This window comes from Syngnathus scovelli, chromosome 9 (genome assembly GCF_024217435.2).
Source record: "Syngnathus scovelli strain Florida chromosome 9, RoL_Ssco_1.2, whole genome shotgun sequence".
Taxonomy (NCBI): Eukaryota; Metazoa; Chordata; class Actinopteri; order Syngnathiformes; family Syngnathidae; genus Syngnathus; species Syngnathus scovelli.
In genome coordinates this window covers 7,906,909-7,923,100 of record NC_090855.1, presented here as the reverse complement: position 1 = coordinate 7,923,100, position 16,192 = coordinate 7,906,909, and the positions used below count along the sequence as shown (strand labels likewise).

General features: G+C 38.8%; 1 protein-coding gene across 2 annotated transcripts; it reads right to left on the bottom strand.

The window, feature by feature from the left end:
* Nucleotides 1-387: 387 nt before the first annotated feature.
* ncalda (neurocalcin delta a) lies at nt 388-15,706 on the bottom strand. Of its 2 annotated transcripts, none has more exons than XM_049729884.1 (5): nt 15,414-15,706; nt 6,205-6,611; nt 3,833-3,938; nt 2,060-2,179; nt 388-1,833 (listed from the first exon to the last, which is right to left on the bottom strand). In XM_049729884.1, the coding sequence occupies exons 2-4, from the start codon at nt 6,580-6,582 to the stop codon at nt 2,082-2,084; spliced, it is 582 nt and encodes a 193-aa protein (XP_049585841.1). In that variant the 5' UTR covers nt 6,583-6,611; nt 15,414-15,706; the 3' UTR covers nt 388-1,833; nt 2,060-2,081. The 2 variants fall into 2 exon arrangements, with proteins under 2 accessions (XP_049585841.1, XP_049585840.1); XM_049729883.1 differs by having other exon boundaries at nt 6,205-6,614; nt 15,414-15,705.
* Between the last annotated feature and the right edge of the window lie 486 nt (nt 15,707-16,192).

Here is a 16,192-nt window from a genome sequence, read left to right as displayed (position 1 = left end):
CTATGTTTCACTGTTTCCATTATCAGTCTTTTTTGGTTTAATTTTGTACAACATTCATTTATTTCTGTAGCCTTGTTTTCTTTTTTTGTGTTCATTTCTCTTGTAGTTTCACCCACTTAGCCTGGTCACAAGACTTGACTTGTACTTGTTATCACAATAGAAGAAATCATAGTTTCCTGTAAGTAGCTACATCAGATTTCCGTTTCATTTTTCAGTATCCATAGTTTTAGTAATGTTTTGTTTGGTAGTGTGCCGTGAGATCTCTCAAAGATAAAAGCTGTATCTTTGCACCACTCAAACTTTGGGAAACAGCTAGAAGAAGAATTCAGAGATCAGTCTGTAACCAAAATGTCATTAACAGCGAATACAAGAAACTGCGTCAAACTGTAAACTTAATTCTTTACTTTTAAGGCTGACCAAAATCAGAATTGTGTATTTTGACAACTTTAGCCATTCAACATGGGATACCATACAAAACCTACAAAAATGCAACAACTACAAACATTCCATTGAACAAATCACAATGTACAGTATACGTTTATACAATACTGCTTGTGTTGCTTATTTGGCACTTAACCACAAGATTTTTTTTTTTTTAATTTTACAGAAAAGTTACACCTCTGGCATGGTCCTGAAAAAGAAGAAGAAGAAGAAGAAGAAGAAGAAGAAGAAAAAAGAAACTCTCACAATTACAATAAAAGCAACCTATTCGAGATATCATTGCAGTAGTTTATGGAGTGATTATGTTTTTATCTGCATGGTAGAAATAAAAACAGCAGTTCTTTAATACTTCAATACAGTTCTTCATTCCCAAAGCTAAGCCCAAGTGAAACTGCTCCTCCACGATGAAGGGGCCAAGGTGCCTTTAAGGTTCGCACTTTTTAAAAGAAACTTCCAACAGTGGTTTCAATAATACTGACGACTGGTAGTACGGATCCTAGCAATAACAGTACTCGAGAACAGAGGCACAGAACTGCATGTGAGATTCAGCCACTCATCTTCACACAACAGTTGTAAATAAACACAAGCATAAGCTCCATGCATATGTGCTTTCAGTACTGATTGATCCCACCAGACATGCAGCATTTAAAAACATTTAAAATTAAGTCTTGTTTTTTTTTTATACTGGAAATCCCACATAAGCGTGAATACATATACTATGCAAATGTGACAGACAGGCTGGATCTGCTTAACAAATTGCTCTTCTTTTTATCTCCTGACATTGTATTCAAAAACTAGAGAGACCACAAATTCTCTGTCAATCATCTTGAAGGGATATAAACCATCCTTCCATTTGTGAGAACTTGCAAGTGCTGTGAAATGCAAATAAGAGCATATTGTTTTGTTTTGCAAAAGAAACACATTTTGGGAATTCACCATATACATTGATATACATTCTCACACAATGTAGCAAAGAGGAAGTCAAACATAATTCTTGGTCTCAAGTCTGCTCTGCAGATTAAATTCTTCTGCTTAGACAAAGTAATTTTTATCAGACCGCCGTTGCGGTTCTCATTATTGTGTACACCCTTCTCTACCATGCACACTGCGCCGTCCTCAAAGAGCCAAGCAAGGACAATGATACAGAAGTGCCAGTGTATATACAACCTAGTGGGAATCTTCTCTATGAGCCTGCTGACTAGGCTTTCAAACCAATGGAAGGTCTGGCAGTTGGGGTTTGCCTGGATTTAGGAAAACTGCTCGTGGGTCAGGAGTTTGACGTCTTCAGTCCATACTGAAGGCCTGTCGTCTTCTTTGTCACATGCTTGACATTTTTCGTCAGTCTTCTCCACAGTGGAGGGTGAAGGGCGTTGTCGATGACCCAGACAAGTTCTAAAGGAGAAGAAATGACCAGTATGAATATTTTCATCAAATACAACAGTTGAAAATCCTTGGCCAGTGCTTCTATCAAATTACAGGACTACAGAACCCTTTTTTTTTTTTTTTTTAAGGATCAGTTTCCAGCAGGATACACAAAAGGTCACACATGTACTTCCACACGCTATGTAATCTAGTTGAAAGGCTGACATCATTTTTTGATTATCAACACGAGTCTTACAAGTCAAGTCGGAGCCTCGTCTTTAAAACTGTCCAGCACTGCTGGGATCACATTGCAACAGGCGTACAATGGAAGGGTCACTCTTTGCCCCCTTGATGAACTCCTCCAGGGACAGTTTTCCTAAAACACAGTAGTAGTAAACACGTTATTTATTCAAATAGCAAATTTCAGTACAGTACCATTTTAAATCCACAGCTCCGCAAGGTACATATTCTCCCATTCACACTTAAATCAATTTCTTATGAAAGTGTGATAATTCTCCTGTCTAGGCTTGTAACACACCCACCATGTGTGATTTAGAAATTCATGTATAACCACCAAAGAGGCCTAATTGGGGAAAGTCTGCGTTCACATTTAATAAGTCAGGAAATTCCATTGAGATCCAGTTGGAAAAAAGGTCACACCTTATATGTGAAATGAACTATTGGATCTGGAAGTCATACTGATTTGGGGTATGACGTGTGTGTGTGACTCATCTACAGTCTACTTTGACAGGAAGTGTCTTTTTTTTCCATTCACTTTTTTATTAAATCCAATACAAGCAATTTAAACAGAATACCATCCTGAAAGCTTCGGAGATGGTGCAAAGGGAATGAAAGCTAACCGGGTTGCCAAGCAACACCATATGCTTGGCACACGTGTAATCAAATAAAAAAAAAAAAAAATGTACAACTCACCGACCATTTTTCGGACTGTATTGTTTTTGATCTAAATTTCAAATAACAAGGATGTGGAAATGCTCCTCGAAAGGGAAGAAAAAAGTCTGATTACACTACAGATCTGAGTGTCCAATCATGGTTCCATGCCAATATCAGATTGTCACCCCCATTTACATGCAAATTTCAAGTGACACATTTCCAATATGACATTGTTTGCATTCACTGAACACTGGAACAACCCGCAACTGCAGACTCGCAAATTGGACAATCATAACATAAGTGGCATAGACAAAACCCATGTTGAGAAACATCTCATGAAAAAATAAAATATTGTACCATTTAGTATTTGGCCAATACTGCCAAAATGTTTTTTTTGCTTAATAAATCTGAAGTGTTCTTTGTTAATAAGTTGTGCATTGCTAATATTTCATATTTATTGGTCGATGCCATTGTCATAGTTAAGATTTACTGCTGTGTTTGTGAAACAAATTTAAGTGGCTCACATTGATGGTGTGTGTCTAATCTGTCGGATACACTGCGGGCGAATTGGCAGATTTTTTTTTTTTTTATCCACATTTCGAAGAGGCCTGATTCCCATAATTCTTTTTTTCCTCTTCCTGCTCCCAGAAATAGGAACCGGGTAACTTATCCCCACTTACAGTGCAAATTTAGCCAAAGATGAAAAGTGTTCTCACAGGTCAGAAGTACAGTGCATGAATGCAGGAAGTGTGTGCAAGATGGATCAATATCAGGTCTGTGTCAATTAAGTTGTCAATGCTTCAAATTGGAGTATCGCTTGAAAAGTCAGGCAGACAAAGGTTAGAAGAACACAGCTGACGGCTAGCAAACCAGCTGGCAGTGACATGCTTTGACACACACATGCACTTCAAAATGACATGCTTCTATCTCAATTCAACTTCAAGGTTGGGTTTACATTGTATAGTTCAAATGATACAATTGCATTTTTTTAATTCATAATATAGATAGAAAAATGCATGAATTGAATATATATTTCTAAATGTTGAAAAGTCAGACAAGAATTGAGAATTGCGTGTGTGTGTATGTTTTTGTGTGTAAACAGCTTAAAAAAGAGCAGCAGGTAATGCATGTCTACCATCTCTGTTGGTGTCCATTTGCCTGAAGATCTTCTCTGTCCTTTTCTCAGGCGTTGACTCATCTTCAGGCATCTTCATCACTGAGGACACCATCTTATAAATAGCCTGAATGAAGGCATACAAACGGTTGGTTAGTAATTTTTCCAAATCACTTTGATGGAAGTAAACAGTTTGTTTCATTTCAGATAAACAATTTACAACACAACTGAAACGTCTACCAACCGTAACATTACTGTTACATTGTACAAAATAGTAAAATGTTAAGAACCTTTTTTTTTTTAAATGGTTAAAATCAGGGCGGCATGGTGGGTCACTGGTTAGCACATCCGCTTCACAATTCAGAGGGTGTGGGTTCGATTCCACCTTTTACACTCCTCTCAACCAAACTCATTTATACGTCGAGCTGGGGTCAATCTCAGCTGACTCAGAGTGAGCTCAGAACTTGAGCAGTGTTCAGTGACCCGGCTTTGTGGTCGTGTCATTGGATTTCTCAGAGTGCGAGAGGAGCAGAGGTGTCAAATATGGACCACTGGATTTCTTGTTATCTAACATAAGCTGGCTAAGGGGATTTTTAAGAACCATTTTTTAAAAATGTTTTCCCCTGCTAATGAGTCCCTTCAAAATGCAATACATTAATTTGTATGCAAAATGGACAGATCTTGAAAATAATGCTCGTGCGTACACACACGTACACACACGTACACACACACACACACTATCATCTGTTGTCTGAATCCTTACGGGCTGCTCAGTGGTAAACACCAAAATCATAGCCTACTCTTGCTGTCTCTAATAAGGAGGCAGCCTTGAGGAGAATGAGAGCTGACATGTGAACAGAAGAGGGCTGATTGTGATTACAGTGCTTTATATAGGAGATGGTTATGCTTCCCATTACAAAGTGTCAGGGAAGTTCATCTTTTAGGTCACAAAAGAGCTGATCCTGTATATGTGTGAGCAACACAAACCTGAGTGCCATGAAAAATGGTTACTGTGATTGTTTCTTGTTAGACTATAGTAGTTTGTGAGTCAAAATACACATTTTGCGCTTGCAACAGTCACATCAAAACAGCAAACTGCAAATGGGCTGTGTTTATGTTATAAACACAGAGCTGTCAAATATTACGGAAATCACCTAAGGCAGATTTGCGCCCGTAACACGTTGTGATTATTCAGAATATATTGCGGGTGTGCTGGAGACTATCCCGCTGACTTTGGCAAGAGGCATGACACCTTGGAGTGATCACCAGCCGAATCGCAGCTGTCATGTCAAGAACAAACCAACTTCAGGAAAGTTTTTATATCCGAGCTGTCATCGTAGGAGACACCAGACAACTTTAAATCGCTGTCTAATTCACAGGTGTCAAACTCAAGGCCCAGGGGCCAGATACGGCCCGCCATATCATTTTATGTGGCCCGCGAAGACAAATTGTGCATCAAATTTGTGTCATTACTAGAATTGCAAATTTTCTTCACTTTTAAAAATATCTTTTTTTTTTTTATATTTGACCGGTTTTTACTCGTCTGATTTGAAAACGAGTTATTTGTCAGTTTGTTTTGTAGCTTTTACTGTATATAATATGAGGTGCTCATACATTTATTTGGGTTGACAGTCGTAATGACCCTCCGAAAGAAGCTATAACTACAATGCGGCCCACGAAAAAAATGAGTTTGACACCCCTGGTCTAATTGGAACATTGATGCTCAAGATTTTATTGTTTTATACCTGTCACTTCTTCTAATAATCATTGCACTTTAAAGGAAGACAATCATATTCCATTGTGCCAGTACAATGACAATGAAGACATTGTATTGTAGTAACAGTAAAATGATTGGTGAAGTTTGCATCAAATATCATTGGGCTAAGCTTAAAGGATGAGTCAACAGCCAAATTTTCTTAGTAATTATATGTTCTGCGGAGCCCGACTAGTCGAAACACAGTGTTCCTGATGAATGTTTCATTTGTGCGATATGACTTAAACAAGCAAAATCCATCAGTTTTTTTATCCATCGCAGCAGTGTTTCGCAACCTTTATTAAGCCAAGGCACATTTGACGGCACACCACTTAGCAAAATGTTTCACAAAACATTAATTCTATATCTATGTGAGTGAGTCATCTAATGGAAGTGCATTTCAATGTTTTATCTATATATACATGTGGTTGCCATAGCTAAATGAACAAAAAGAACCTTTTAGCATCTTTGAGCAAAAGTGTCTTCATTTGCCAATAGCAGTGTTTGTCCTAATCTCACCGAGGGATCTTTTGGTTCACTGTTACTACAACTTTTGTTAGAACTAATGCTAAATTTGCCACAAAATGTTATATGTTATATATATTTTAGCCCTTGTAAAAAACAAAGAGGACTTACTCACCTGTACAATCTCCAGCATTTCAGATTTACTGATATAGCCGTTTCCATCCAGGTCGTACATGCTAAAGGCCCATTTTAGCTTCTGCTCCAGCTTTCCTCGTGACGTCACACTTAGAGCAATGATGAACTCCCGAAAGTCTATTGTCCCATCACCATTTGCATCGAATGTGCGAAAGACATGCTCTGCAAACTTCGAGGCATCTCCATACGGGAAAAAGTTGCCATAGATCTTCTTAAACTCCTCCATGGAGAGGTTTCCACTGGGGCAATCTCGCAAGAAGCCTTTGTACCACTCTTGGATTTCATGCTCAGTGAAGTCGGTGCTCTCCAGCAGGTCCTGCATCACCTCAGGACGAAGCTTGCTGTTTTGCTTCCCCATGTCTGGCAGTCCTTCAAAAAGTTAACTCACTGCTGGAGGACACAGAAATTAAGAAGCTTTGATTTTCAAATACAAAGGACGTCAGCACAGAGCTTTGAAAATGTGAATTGACATCCTCAGTTTCTTATGAAGCGGAGTGAAGTTTGCATTTTAAACAACCATGTAAGCAAAGTAAGAAGTGCCAAAAGTCATTTTAACTGACAAACACAAATACATACAGTAGCTATTAGTAATTTACAAAATAATTGTCTTGTCCAGTCAAAAGGATTCAAATATCTAACCTTAAGTGGCTTTCGTGAAGTGCTGCCCGAAAATGCAAACTGCATGCACTTCACGTTTAACAAGATGAAATCACTCCCATTTTTACAAACAAAGGGAACATTACATGGAAACTAGTTCTGTGTACAAAGTACACTCAGCACCATATGCTCAGCATGAGCTTAAACTGTCTATAAAATCACTTGACACACATTAAACTCAGACTTTGATAGAGGTTAAGGTTTACTATATTAGTAAGTCGGAGAGGAGAAAATGGTCAAATTACATTCGAATGCAACAAGCAACAATTACAGCAATCTGCTGGATAATTTTATAAAATGGGACGAAAGTAATGGTAAAAAAAAAAAATCATCTTTTTTTTTCTTTTAGATTAGCTTTGACATAAAGACAGATCAACCGCTTCAGAAAAATGCCAATGAGAAACTATTTAGTTGTGTTTTCCGAGTATTTAAAGAAAAAAACGTTTTCTCTCTGTGAAGTGAGTAAGGTGCCGTCTCATGACAGGTTACGAAGATCTGCCCAAAGACTTATTAGACTTTTGACCCACCTTCCTGGGTTTGCCGAAATTTTTAACCCGATTGGGTTGTTTTTAACCCAGCAATTTTAAGTATGCACATAATTCTAAAGTAACATTACTTATAAGTGCAGTTTGGGGCTACTTTATCCATCTCTGGAAATAATACCAAAGTAGTTGCGGTATTGGGGAAGCCAGGGGAAAGAATGGATGTTGGCGTCAGTCCACAGCATAGTTTCACACAGGGTCACTCACTCGCATGATCACAAGTGTTACAAATGTGAAAAGGAAGGATTCCTAGTAAGTTGAGCTGGCCCCTTTTGCACCATTTCCTGATGTTGACTCACAGTAGCAGACACCCATTTGTTGATGGGGAAATGAAGATTGTGTGATGACGTGTGCTGCTGAACAATTCTGCTCTTTGTGTAAGGCAGAGGGCGAACGTCTTTTTCACTTGTAATATTTCTCCTAATTTGCAAAGCTGAAAGTCTTGCATAGAAACAAAATTGCATTATTGCAGTTGCATTTAACCACATTGTGCACTTAATTTGGAAGCGCTTACACATAAAATCCCAGCCAATACTCTGGGAGATAGCTGCATATTTGCCAAACACATCTGTTAGTCCTTCTCGAAAGTAACATCAAAAGGGAAATTTACTGTTTGAAGAAGTGCATGCTAAGCAGCCAAACATGGTAATGTTTTTGTTGGTGAAATAGCTTCCAATGTTACAAGGGAAAATGTCATCGCAGCTCTGATAAAGTATGTTTAGTAAATCAGAACCGAACACTTTTATTTCTTTGACAAATAGTTTTTAACAGAAACATACCTGCTATATCAATCAGGCTGCATCAAGTCAAAACTTAATTCGAATGGATTATCACGTAAATACATTCTGCAGTGTTTACTGTTTTAGTATTGTGAAAGTAGGTGGTTGGGGAATGTTAATGTACAATCACTGAAAAATTGTAGTTCAATTCCCAGATTCACACTAAAATAAAATACACAAAAAAATGCGGATGAACTATCAGCTTCCATGATGTATAGCATAAATCTACGCTTAAACCAGACCCGAATTTCAGTGAAGTTTTGCCTTCGGCTTGACTGTAACATAAGTCACTTAGCCCAGTTAAGCATGCATGCAAACATCAATTAAGTAGGAGCAGACTCCACTGCTGGTGTACTGAATCTCAAAAAGCTGGTGAGATGGCAAAATATAGACAGTGGGGTTGATTATTATTGTTTCAATCACAAGGAATAATTAATTTCATTTTTATCATTCTTTCAATCCAGAAATCGGAGGTTGACTAGAAAAGACTAATGCAATTTTAGTATTCCACTGTAATAGTCACACATGCTGCAACTTGTTACTTCCACAATGTGGGGCTAAATTAAAAAGTTCAATAAACATTTATCAACTAGATTTCACTTCCAAAACAAGACTGCAAATATGAAACCAGCAGGAGCATAAAAAAGCCCCTTGAACACAAATAATTAGTTAATCTCAACACTACTCTTTATTTTTTGCTTATACATTAATTCCATACACTAACCCATTTACTGTAACCTACACTCGCTTATGAAGCTTATTTTAATAGCAGTTACCATAGAAACATAACGTGACCATTGGGGAGCTTTCTGGCTGAAAGTGACATGTTTATCCACTTATAAATGCATTCACACTTTACTCCCAGTTAAAACAGAGAAGCTGGAACTGCGTGATGTATGTGTCTACATGTGTGGGTGTGAGTGAAGGTACGTGAGGAGAGGAGCAGCCAGCCAGCCTATTGTAAAGAAAAAGTCCTTCTGACAGCTGAAATGAAATTGATGAAGGCTGGCTTTACAATGTGAGAAACAGCAAAACAAAATGCTCAAGTGACGAGAAAACACACACACACTCACACACGCGCACAAAGTGTCAGTCCTAATTTTGTCTCAAAATTAAACATTTCATCCAAATCTAATTTCCATGAAAACCAATATATTTTCAATCCCACGGTGTTTGTCACATGTGCTCTGGTGGACCCACAAAGGTTAAATCGATTCAAACATTCTGACGAGAATTTGGTGACCAGGCTATAGCTGAATAGAGGGCGAACATACCTTTATATTTTTCCTTCCTTCATTAGGTTACCATAGTAACAGAACTTGCAAAAGGAAGAGTAGGTGCTCAAGCTTCATTGATTCATTCAGAAAAACATGCAAAAGTCAATTTTATCTTCACTAAAAAGATCACAGCGTTTCATTTGTGCTTAAGGTGATACAATAGGAAAAAATACATAAAATACATTTTGCATAAAAATGATGTCATGTGAAAGAAAAGGTGTATGAAGAATAAAGCACCGGTGGATTCAGCACCCACTCAACTGAGTCACACTCGACAACTATTTTGGAAGCAAGCGGGAGTCAGCTCAGCTTCCTTGCTGCTTTGTACTCCCAATATTGGTTATGATGAGTTTGATGTCTATGTCTGGTCAGCCTGACATGACAAACACTTGGGTCACTGCTTGGAATGATACTATGATGATTTGCTGTGAAGAGGAGTTTGAACTTGACAAATTTGAACTGGTAAAAGTCCCCAAAATCATGTCTCTGCTTTCTTTACGAAAAGGGGGAATCCAAGTTGTATTTCAACCACACCTTGATGCTGGCAGAAAATATAATACAGTTGTTCCATCACTTTTATACAATTGTGAACTGAAATTTATACATGCTTGTTTTGTTGTTGTTGTTCTTAATAATTAATTAACCAAGAAAACCATATACAAGAGTGTCCTGGCCAAGACTAGCAATGGAACAGTTAGTAAAGTTCCAGATGGACAATAACCGTAGCAGCTACACAAACAAAAATATGTATTAAACAATTTCAATTTTGCACAATTTTAGCAGAATCTGAACCCAATCAAACTCATAAATCAAGCAAAACATCTACAAATACATGTGTGAGCCTCGTGATTACCACCTTAAAAGCATCCAGCAAAACCACGGAAAGGATGGAAGAGGATTAGGGCCAGTGAAGAAAAAAAAAAGGGGGGGGTGTCTGTGACAAGATTCTGCCTTTTTTTCTCAGAATTCTGACTTTAAAGTGTGAATTCCCACTTTAAAGTCAGAATTCTGAGAACAAAGTCAGAGTTCTGACTTTAAAGTCAGAAAGTGTGAATTCTCACTTTAAAATCACAATTCTGAGAAAAAAAAGTCAGAACACTGTCGCCCCCCCCTTTTTTTCTTCACTTGCCCTAATCCTTTTTCGTAGGAAAGGGAGTAGAAAATGAAATTGCCTTTTTTCTCCAAGTTCATTTCGGATCCTTTAGACATCCACCACACATACAATAAAAAGAAGAGGCCACAGGACTGACCCCTGAGGCACTCCCAGTTAACAGTTAACACAGAGATACATCCTTCTGCCTACACAGTGTTAAATAGTTAAATAGTTGACAGACCAACAAACACTTTCTGCAGACAGAGCCGCTCTAGTTAAACTTTGCATGAGAAGGTTGTGGTTCACTTATTCAAATCAACAAAACAATAACCCCTCCACCCCAATCTGGCCATACGTAAAACAATCAGTATTGGGCAATGGAATGGTGGTTCCAAAATGTGCCAAGTCAAGGCTGACACTTGACTAGAATAACCAAAGCAAGTGTACAGACATCAAGAAGGGTATGCCATTGTGGCAGACAGTGAGAGTGGTCTGGAGGCAAAGCTCGGGGCTTGAGATGGTTCTCATTAAGTATGCCCCCAGGGATGGACCAGAGCTCGCTTTACTTCCTGTGCAGAAAAATATAGAAACAGGATGTGCCATCACGGAAAATAACCAAAAGAACGGAAGTCACATCAGGGGAGGTCAGGAGACAGGATGACTCCACGAAACTAGAACGTCTTTGAATTTCTTCTGAAAATACAGACTGCTGGAAAGCTTGATTTTGGATTATGATCTTAATTTAGTGTGCTTCCCACATAACACAGTTTATGGAAAAAACACAAAAACAGGATTATTGAAATGTAAGTTAATAATAATAATAATAATAAAATCTGAAATATCAAAATACGATATTGTATATTTTTTTAATTCTAGACATGAGAAATCGAATCAAATATTCAAATATAGTCTAGAAAGTAAGTGACATCAACTTCCTTTTTATCATTTGCTTATCACCAGCATGACATTTCAGTGTGTGGGAATTCCACTCTGTGGATAAAAATAGAACATCTGTTTCCCATAGGTCCGGCAAATACATGAGAGGCTATAGGCCAGGGTTATCCTTTACAAATGAGCCCAGTTAGTGTGTAACACCCTGTGTGGACTGCAGGCGACCCCTTTTAGCATTCAGCAAACACTGGACGTAGGATTTCAGTTAAATGACCCGTGACCCTTCTTTTAAAATAATCCAATTGCAAAACGACAAAGCGTCTGTAGCAGACCAGATGTCCTTGGCATTGATCATAAACATGGAACTGCATCCATAACTCATCAATTAGAGATGACACGGATGGAGCGCTCCCAAAGAGCAGAAAGAGCAAAGACATGCAACAGTGCTCTGGAGATTAATTAGGGCCCATAAATGAGGTCTCAAGAACCCAAACCAAACCGAAAAACTGGAAAATTGGCTATTTTAGTGTGGAACCGTCCTTTTGGGGTTAATTGAGCTGTTACCTAGGGTACATCAAAGTATAACATTATGTCGATTACTACTGAATTTGACCCACATATAGACAGAAAGGAACCTCAAGAATGTTTTTTTTTTTTTTTTGGTAAACTGCTTGAGATTTTAAGCAATAAGCACCTGTTTGAAAATAATATTTAAATTTGCCAATTATATTAACACTATACTCACGTTAAAGTGAACAATATTTGTTTATATTAATCTACATATTAATCAGGGTCTTGTGTCCTGCTCCCCTGCAGGATTTAAGAGCTTTTTGCAGCTACTGCAATGTTCTGATGATTAATTATTTTCTCTTCTTTGGAATCACCTTTAGTATCCTAGCAAAGAGTTGAGGTTTTAGGGAATTACCACGTTATTACAAACAAACTACACTTCATGTCCATTTACCTCTGAAAATGGGTTTGAGCTGAACATCCAAGACATTGGTGTATAAAAGCACATATATGTGAGCAACACTGCAAGCTTGTGATGGAACTACACCTAATAGTGTTGGTCCCAAAAGGGGGATAATCAATTAGTCCTTGACAACCAGTGGCAGTTCTTCATAGCCGCCCCCCCCCCCCCAGTTCCCGTAAATGCAATTACGATTGAACACCACTATACAACTCTTATACAAAGCATCCCTCCATTAATTACATATTTAAATAAACATGCCTTTACATGCTAATTATCATTAATGTAAACATCAAAACAACATAAGGAATGATTTAATAATAATATTAATAATAATATGTCACAAATGACATTAATCTGTCTTTCAAGGAAGGAGGAATGATTAACTCCTTGGTAAGTGCCCCGAATTCTGTCCATGTCGCCTGCGCCCAAAACCGCTACTGTAAAGAACCTACATATAATGCCCCAGTTGCAATACAGGAGGCTCAAGAAGTGCCTGAAAAAAGATGACCTTGCTGACAAAGGAAGGAAACTGAAAGGTCATTGAATTGTGTTGAATACCATGGTTAGAAAAGGGCTAAGCAACTAACACAATGGCAGACAAGCAAGTTCGGACAATGTGGAATGCACCAAGTGTAATTTCTGATGAGATTTTTGATTCTCCATGTGCTTTTGTTACATCGAAAGAAAGAAAGAAAGAAAGATGTACTGAACAGATAGAGGTCGACTCGCGTCACAAAACGGATTGAGATTGGCCTCAGGTTCAGCATAAGGAATATTTTGTTCTACCTTACTTTTTTGATAGTCAGACACATTATTTAAATATTTATTTAACCTTTCAGTCTTTGAAAAGAATCTGATTAAAACTTTAGCATATGTACGTATCTTCTCTTATCTGTTTAGTTTCTTTCTCACACATTTTCTAACCATCTCTTTCTTCCTGACTGTGGTCATAAATCACTGGTTACATAAACTGCCTTCAAGTTAGTTTCCACTAGTGTTACATGAGTCCTCTAAAGTACAAAACAGGATGTTATAGAAACCTTAAGAAGTTTAGCCAAACTTATGATATTTAGCTTTATAAAGTTTGGAACTTCAATTGCAGTAAATGTAGCATTTCAATAAATACCGCAGCTCTACATTATGCATGCATGCAAGCAAGCGTGTCACTAAGGCTGATATGAACCTCCAAAGGAAATAAAGTGGACCTCTGCTTTTCACGGGGGACACGGGCCGGCACAAATATAATACCACAAATATGCTTATAAATCCATTTAAAAAAAAAAAAAAAAGTATAAAACTTCAAACATTTTTAAAAAACACACAACACATGCGTGTGTATATATATATATATATATATATATATATATATATATATATATATATATATATATATATATATAAAAATAAATAAAACACAAATCAAATTCCCCAAAAATTGAGACCAAGCCATTTTCAAGACTGCAACTTTTGTCTATTACTATTCCAGTTCAAATGTCTTTGGCTTTTGCGTCTTCCACTTTATATGATGTGCAAAATGTGAGGTGAACGATCTACAGTGCCTTTCCTTCCGGATGACATGTTGGTCCTGCTTTTCCTTAACGAACTTAATCGTAATTCGTCTGAGCACAGAACAGTTTTGCATCGTAAATGACTGAGAGAAAACGTCTGCACTTCTGGCTTGTGTTTAGAAATGGCTTCCACTTTGCACTGTAGAGTTTCAGCTAGCAACAGCCGATGGAACGGTGGTTTGTGTTCACCAATAATGTTTTCTGGAAGTATTGCTGAGCTTATTCTGTGATATCCTTTACAGTTGCATTCCTCCTTGTGGTGCAGTGCCATTTAAGGGCCCGAAAATCACGAGCATCCAGTGTGGTTTTTCGGCCTTGACCCTCACACACAGAGATTGTTGCAGATTCTCTCAATCTTTGGATGATGTTATGTGCTGTAGATGATAACTTGAATGCATTTCACTGGGAAATGGCTACGATGGGGCAAATAGTAAATTGCAAGACAAAGATCTCCTCTAATTAGTGAATGTAAATATGAATCTTCCACAAGACATTGAGCTGCTGCATGTTCTGGACTCACAAAGTTGGAGGGCAGATGGAGAGAAAGAGATTGAAAAAAAGTCTCATAGCAGATGAAAAAAAGCTAAGCGTGGGTAAGAGTGAGGAGTTTGATTGGAAGATTAAACCACTTGTTGTCAATGTTTCTTTCATTCCGCCCTCTCTGGGCTAATGTGGGCTGGCATGCTTTTGTTTGAGGCGTGCAACGAGACGAGTGGGTTTGTGTGTGAGGGTCTTGAAAGGATGGAGGAGGGGTTCCTAAGTGCAACCTGCATCGAGGAAAAAAATCGGGGAAACTCTTACCCTATTAGTTGTGTGTGTGCTTCACATCGTTACTATTCAAATTTGACATGAAGACTACAAGACATGCACTGCATGCCACTCATGCTTTCCCATTCTCTCCAAGGGGGGCAGGTGGCAGCTGCTCAGCCCCCTCCCCGTCTTGCCGGCACTGGCAGGCAGAAGAAACAGCTCCGGCCCACGACTGCCACTAACATTAGAATGCTTGGGAGAGGGAAAGCCATGTGGCGCAGCACATCACTCGTGGCTAGAGACCACATAACACTCTCAGCCCCCGTAATGATCGCACTCGCCTTAGCTTAACCGCCCCTCCGGCCCCCACCCCCATCACTTCCTGCAGTGGCTTTGAAAAAAGATCAGGCTGTTTGCTGAGACAGAAAGCAACTTGTCTTGCAATCGGGATTGATCTTTTACGAAGAATGTTACAACCACGTTGACTTTGGTTGACCAAAGAGACACATAAGGAGTATAGGCAGTTAATACACATCCCCCGAACAAGTATAGGAATCTTCTTGCAATGCAACAAAAAGCAGAAACCTTTTCAGCTGTGGTTCCAGACGCAGCCACTAGTCATTCTAAAAATCCATCAGACAAATACACACGGTGCTTACCTCACTTTGTAGCGATGTACAAGTTGTTTAGCAGTCCATCACTCAGCAGTCTGTACACCAAGTTTGTGGAGGTAGAGGAGGAAGCAACAGGCCAGAATAGTAACAGGAAAACACACAAGAGAATTGAGAACGATGTGGACGAAACCAAAAACTGACTGAGTTATAGAGAGACAGACTTCCAGAGATTCGTTCAAGCAAGAGGGTTTGTTTAAAACACACACGCACATCCACGCACGCACACACAAGCCAACGCTCTCCCTCGCCTGCCTCTCCAACCTGACGTCAGCACAGTCACATGACCTTACTCTGGCGTGGAGGGGAAATGCAATGGGAGGGGAAACTGAGAGAAAAGAGACAGAAGCCTGCATTGCCATGACAACAGGGACACTGCTCTGAAATGATTTCAATAGGTCAACACACACACATGCGCACGCACGCACGCACACACACATACGCACACACACACAATGCCTGGAGCTGACAGTCTCCTTTGGACAACCTGTGCAGAAAAATGGGACTGGCAATGGTAAGATATATGGCAACCAATTCATTGCACGTAATTAACCCAAAATTACAGAAATGTTTAGTCAGAAATGTGGATCACAGTAAAGTCCAAAGTGGTGGTAAGATACAAAGAAATAAGGACACCCACAAACTTCTATTTCCAATACAGGTGTCCGGTGGCATTTGGAAACCAATAAAACATCTTATCATCCCATCCTCCACTCAGCCAGCAGCTTTGGTCAGACTGCATTCATCTAAATAGCATCTGCTGGACA

Bases quoted from the DNA above. Each gene is read 5' to 3' on its own strand.
- ncalda (XM_049729884.1), bottom strand. From the start codon at position 6,582: ATGGGGAAGCAAAACAGCAAGCTTCGTCCTGAGGTGATGCAGGACCTG. The intron at 3,939-6,204 runs GTGAGTAAGTCC...GCCTTCATTCAG, and splicing joins AAATGCTGGAGATTGTACAG to GCTATTTATAAGATGGTGTC. The intron at 2,180-3,832 runs GTAGACATGCAT...ACTGTGTTTTAG, and splicing joins AATGGACACCAACAGAGATG to GAAAACTGTCCCTGGAGGAG.